The sequence below is a fragment of the Garra rufa genome, chromosome 20 (assembly GCF_049309525.1).
Source record: "Garra rufa chromosome 20, GarRuf1.0, whole genome shotgun sequence".
Taxonomy (NCBI): domain Eukaryota; kingdom Metazoa; phylum Chordata; class Actinopteri; order Cypriniformes; family Cyprinidae; genus Garra; species Garra rufa.
In genome coordinates this window covers 29,701,356-29,707,871 of record NC_133380.1, presented here as the reverse complement: position 1 = coordinate 29,707,871, position 6,516 = coordinate 29,701,356, and the positions used below count along the sequence as shown (strand labels likewise).

At 35.0% G+C, this 6,516-nt stretch overlaps 1 protein-coding gene across 2 annotated transcripts in view; it reads left to right on the top strand.

Annotated features, from left to right (window-relative positions):
- Nucleotides 1–358: 358 nt before the first annotated feature.
- The window catches only part of pparg (peroxisome proliferator-activated receptor gamma), a 42,362-nt gene continuing 36,204 nt past the window's right edge, over nt 359–6,516 (top strand). Inside the window, exon 1 of one of the 2 annotated variants that reach the window (XM_073826104.1) lies at nt 359–527. Coding sequence is in view for 1 of the 2 variants with exons in the window: in XM_073826103.1 (XP_073682204.1) it covers nt 622–667 (46 nt within the window). In the remaining variant the exon portion in view is untranslated. The other variant, XM_073826103.1, reaches the window with a different exon arrangement.

The following is a 6,516-nucleotide window of genomic DNA, read 5'->3' as shown; positions in this document are numbered from 1 at the left end:
TTTTTTTTTTCAATGTACCGAATATTTCAAATTTTTCAAAATATTTTAAAATATTTATAGTGTTTTTATAGAGGCGTGCGTGTGTGTGTGTGTGTGTGTGTGTGTGTGTGTGTGTGTGTGTGTGTGTGTGTGTGTGTGTGAGAGAGAGAGAGAGAGAGAGAGAGAGAGAGAGAGAGAGAGAGAGAGAGAGAGGAGAGGAGGTGGGGGGAAGGAGGAGGCGGGGGGGGGGGCATATAATCCCCCAAAATTAATGCTTACTATGTAGGCAGCTCGCTAGGTTTTGAGACACTGTCATTAGTTCTTCTTGCCCCCCGCATCTTTGCGCTTTATAGAACTGAAGCACTGACTCCTGTATCTATAACTCACACCGAGTCAAACCTGTTGCACGCAGCCTGCTGTGGAGCTCTCGCACGCAGCCGGACAGCAGGAAAACTCCTGCAGCTCTCAGACACAACAGCAGAGTTTGGTGGTGACACCAGGAGGAAATATCTTTAGCGTCACTGAACACCTTCAAGAGACCCCTACAGGTCAGTGCACTTCAAGACCACCTCTAGTGAGCAGCAGGTGAATACTGAAGAGAACAGCTCGTTTAGTTTGAATCTGCTAACTTAGCCTACATATATGCTGCACAGCCGTTTCAATATTAAAAAACCGTCATTTACTTCGGGTAAGTGTAAACTAAGAGCTTAAATAATATTACTTGATATGAATAAATTGCATAAATTAGGCTTTTTGAGATGAATTCTACTATAGAATAATAAACTGCTGAGTTGGATAGACGAGTGTAGTTTGGCAGATTTTAATGCATTTCAACACTCGGTAACATTTAGGAAAATGTCGTGTTATGAATGGCTGGGATTTTTGAGTCGAGACACCTACATTTGCTGTAAAATAGCCAACATACATTACTACACCAGAAATAATTAGCATTACCAGGTTTTATTTAGTGGAAAGTAAATGACTGTTTTAGTGAAGAACTGACAGTAAATATTGATTATTATAGAGGCCTCAAAAATATATAAACATTTTACCTACACTCTTTGAATGCCATTGCTAATAATAATAGTAAAACGTTTGTTAGTTTAAAATGATAAAACAATAGTATCTTTTTTTTTTTCTTCTTCTTAATTTTTGCTGGGTTGAATATACTTGTTTCTCTACATCTGTTGTTGGACGCCTGTATGAACCTGTCAAACGCTAAATTTGAAATGATCTCTTAAAAAAGATGATACTGGATCTGATGTTTTGTTGTAAGGTTCAGATGTTTTTCTCTTAAATCTTAAATACTGAAATATGCTACTTAGTTCAACATTTTCATTTATTTTAAACTTTATTATCTATGAGCTTTGATTTGTCCGCAAACACAAGACAAACTATTTTTAAGCTGAGATTTAGACTTTGCAACTTTGCAAAAGTTTTTTGTCTGAAGTGCAAATGTTGGCTTAACGTTGCAGGTTTTGACTGAGTAAAAGTTCTATCCTTAAAATAACATTCACCAATTGTTAAATGTTTAAACTGGATGTAAAGCATCATCATGGATGACACACGTATGTAAACATACGAAACCTTAATGTTGTTTCCTACCTACTGCCGTGTGTGATCTCTGGGGTTTTGTGAAGCACTGTTCTCTGTAAAGCTGCTGTAGAATGAAATGTATTGAAAAAATGCTGTATATTTTTAAACTTTCAAAATTAATATCAAGAAGTTGGCCAGCTAACATACTCTTCACTCTATAGCTTTGTGTATAAAATCTCATGTCAGATAAAGTAATTTACTGTAAATAGGCCTACTGTATAAATGTTTAAGTGTATGCAAGATAGAAACATATTTATAATTTCTGACATTTGGTTAATATCATAGATGTAAAACTGGATTTTTTTATTGTATTGATTGTTAAGACTGCACAATTTCTCAACATTTTATCTAAAATGCTATCTACCAAAATGTACATCATAAAGCATATTAGTTCAGAATGATGGCTGACAGTTTCATCATGTTCTAATACCACAGTAGCAGATCTATAAAAAAGGAAAAAAACTTTGCTAACATAAGCACCCTTTAATTCAAGAACTAAAGTCAGATTCTTGTGACAGTCACAAATAGCCACTAACGCACAATGTCTGGCCTGCTGTTATTTAGGGAAATCAAACAACCTTATGACATTTGTGATGCGTTACACAAATTGCGAAATTAATATGAAAGAGAGGTCACTAAATATCTAATTCTGCTTTACCAGTAATTCTGAGGTCAGCTTTGTCATTCGGCTCAGACTACGCTTTTGCATAGTAAGTAATCGTTAAAGTGGGAGGGCGAGAAAAAAAAACAGAAACTGGAAATCGAAATCGAAAAGTTTTTCATTAAGACTCAGAGTTATTCCCATAATTGTTGTGTGTTTTTGTTATGTGTACATTCATGTTTGTCATATGTACAGTTCATGTCGTCATTGTGTTTGTGTTTGTGTGTGTTAGTCTTTGTATGTTTACATGTAAAGTGTCCAAAAGTCTAAAATGAGCAAAATGATTCTGCTTTCTATTTTAACCTGACTTTTCCATTACAAACTCTATTATTAGTATTATATGTTATGATTTGAAATATGAACCTGAATTCAGTAGTGCTTTTCTCTTTGATGATCATGTTCTCCAGCATAGTTTAAAAACACCATCTTGAGTTTCTGACCCTCTGTACTTACATTTGATTACTTACCTAGAAATCTAAAACATTTTTTTAGTTAGAATTTAAATCCCAGAATTTCAATGTGGTTTAAATCTTTAGCATGTGTAAAAACGTAGGAAACGTACAGTATGGAGTGAAACAAATCTAGCCGTTCGAGATGAGACAGTCTGACCTGTTATATAACTGCCGTGCACCATGGTGGATTTTACCCTGTTGTCATAAATGTAAGGTGTGGAAATCGCAGGAGAAACCCTGTTTACACTGATTTTTAATGGTAAAATCGCTTGTCACTTTGTGCTGCACATGCTTCTGACAAAATTCTTGCACTTTGCTCATTTAGTTCTGGTGCACTGAAAACTACTGAGACCTGAACGCTCAGTAAGCACCAAGTTCACGTAGAAGCTTTTTTTGGGTATGTGTGTGTGCATTTACAGGAGTGGCTGTTTGGTTTGAGCATAAAGATGATGGATTGCGTCTCTTTTGAAATGGCCCAGATATGCTTTAGTACGTTATCTTGCACGTGTTCACACACAGATTGCAGGATTATACAGAAGCATTGACTTCATTAGAGGCTGTAAGCCGCACCTTATCCAAAGACGCCTCCTTCGCTTTGCATTTCAATGGGTTGGAACTTCAATTCCAAGAACCAGTTATGGCACCATTGCATGCTTAGAAGCATATACATCCAAGGGCTGTATATGGTGTGCGTGTGTGTGCGCTTTACACGAGAAGTATCAGTTTACTGACTGTTGAAATCTAGGGATAATTTATTGGTTTTTGGTTGCGCTTTATTTCAACAGTCCACTTTAGACATTCTGTTAACGCTACTTTGCAACTACAATCCAACTAGCTATCATTAGAGTATTAGTAGATGGTTAGGATAGGATTAGTGTTAGTAGAAAAAGTTGACATACCTGCAAAGCTTCTTATAGTCCGTATAATGTCAGTTGTGACCATGAAAATAAAGTGTTAGAAGATATTAGACAGACAGTGTACTGATACTCCAAAGACTGCTAGTTGATGTTGCAAAGTTAGTAGACTATCAAAATAAAGTATTACCTGATTTTTTTTTTTTTTTATCAATTAAGCATCATTTGTTCAGTCCAACCTAGAAAATGACATTAAATTCAGAACGTTGTCATTCATAAGTCACATTAATACATTTGAGCAAGTCTTAGACTACTTTTTGCAGGTGTTGTGCCAAACTACAATGCGTTTCTAATTGCACCTATCAAATGAAAGTGGAAAGAATTTCTGTGTGAATCATTTGTACTTGCATTTTTGGACTGTGAATTTTGGTTTTGTGGTTTTGTGAAGGCTTCACACACAAATCCGTTCTGCTCGTGTGTCATGAATGTGAGTATACATTCTTATCTTCTGCTCTTATGGCATTTAATTACTATGATGCAATGTTACAATGTCCATAAACAAGCATATGATATGAAACGGAGCACTTAGGGTGAAGTCCAGAAGGCCCCACGATTTCAGAGACGTGGTCGTATCAAAGACTGTAACTCATACTGAAGGTTCGATGTCAGCAAGACACTAAACATTCAGCTCGTGAGGTTTTTGGGAACGAGCTCCAAGTCGCTTCCCAAAGATCTTTCACAGTAGCGCCGTCGGTGCATGTTTTTAGTCATGATGTGACCAAAACTAAACCTCTCCCCCCTTTCCTGTCCACATCGAGGAACAGGGAAGACCCTTCCTCTCATTTCACGGGATCTGTAGCCGTAGCGTATTACGGAGGCCTTGACAGCGAGCATGTTCCTTCCTTATCCGTTTAGGAAGCTCCGCAAAACCCTCAGGAGAGCCATCCACCGTTAACTCATTCCTATTAAAAGTAATTGGGAGAAAGTTCATGTCCTCAGATGTTGTGCAAGCCGAAATCCTTCAGAAGCTTCACAATTCAGCTTCGGTTTTGCTTAAGTCCCTTGAGAACGTTTGGCTTTGACATCAGAACAGATTGTTTGTCCCTTACACTAATGTCCCATTTTGAGATGAATCTCCAGATGAATCATTGTGTGAATCCACTGAAATGGGTAGTAGTTCATGTTAGACTTTGTATATTTTGTTCACATTTCTTATTCTATTATACTAATTGATAATATCATCTTAACCCTAGCTGATTGATTACATTAGGAATTGAAAACATTTTTCTATTTTTTCTGACGTTTTCTAAAAATAGTTGTTAATAACATGATTAAATATGCAAAAGGTGTTATCCAATTAAATATGCACTAATTTCATCGTTTTACCTGTTAACATTAGAGTTAACCCTCTTGTGTCCAAGTTTTTCTGAATGGTTTCATGCATATAGTCGTGTTAATATGTCCTATGTAAACATGTTCAGCATTTATTTTCCCCAGGTTTTGTTTTTTCTGCTTTCAACAGATCAAGCTTTATTCAAAAACAAATATATAATGTATAAAAGTCGAAAAACATTCGATGCAAACCCAAAAAAGCTCAAAAAGTTAAATGAAAAATAAATAAATAAATAGAATGAAGAAACTATATAATAATGGCATACAGACATTCGGAATGGGAAATTATGTCATTAGTGTCCTCCCCACTCCCCTTTTCTATCTCTTTTCTCCCAAAAAGCACTAAACAAGACCAATAACCTTTCCCCACGATAAATGTACTTACAAGTCGTATACCCACTTGGACTTTTGTCTAACTACACAAAAAACTATAGATCTCTTGTAAGATTTGTTTTGTTTGAATGATTCTAGAGACCTTCATGATTATGTAGGTATATATATATCTATATATGGGTGATTCTTAGACTATGGACACTTTTATGTACTTTGGTCATATTTTTAAAAATACATGTAATTTTGGACAAATTCCTCTTTCTTTGTCAAGCTATCAATAGAACCAACCTAAAAAAAATTACTACCTTTGTATTATGATTTTTTCATACTTTTCAACCTTCTTATAGGTGTCAAAATCAGTGTTTTCTCCTTGTCGCACACCCAGACTTTTAAACTTCAATTTACAGTTTAAAAATATGACTAATCTGGTAACTATTAATGTCCTTGAATTAAGCACTAGTAAAATAATTAAAATACATTATAGTATTTAATATGAGACCTCTATCAATATTACTTTTTATACAAAATATAGCTGTCGCACAGTATTGGTGTCATTTCCACCACAACACTGTAATGTATCTTTAAAAAGTTTGTGTGAAAGATTTTTTTGATGTTTTCTATGGAAATGTTCAGTGACATCAGAGCACATGTTGGACATGGAGGGAATTTACATTTTCATCAACAACAAATGAAGAAAAATCGAAGTAAATATTACTTGATCAGTGAATATATTTATTCTATGTCATTTCCACCACATGCTCTACCGTCAATGGTGTTATTAAAAAGCTAAACATTTTAAGTTAAATAAGAGTATTTTACATACACGAAATGCTAAGTAATAATTCAAAGTCAATCAGTGAAGCTATCTTCCATTTTTTCACAAAAAACTACAGAAATGTCATTTCCACCACAGTCATTGGAATGTCAAATGACATTTATGGTTACAAAGTGCAATTTATATGGATTGTGAGAATAGATTTGCATGACTGCAAATGTTTCAATCCAGAAACAGTCATGTTCCAGCATTGGGATGAAGCTTCCCTATTTACCTTAATTTCTTGTCATTTCCACAATACGCTGTCATTTCCACCACCACCCTGTCATTTCCACCAAAAACATTTTTAAAAAAATATTTAAAGAGTTCTCATCACACGTTAAAAAAAATAACCACAATTTATGAATCATGCTCTACTTAATATAAAAACCAAAGTTATTCTATTTTTTTAAATAACAGCTGTATATTGAGATA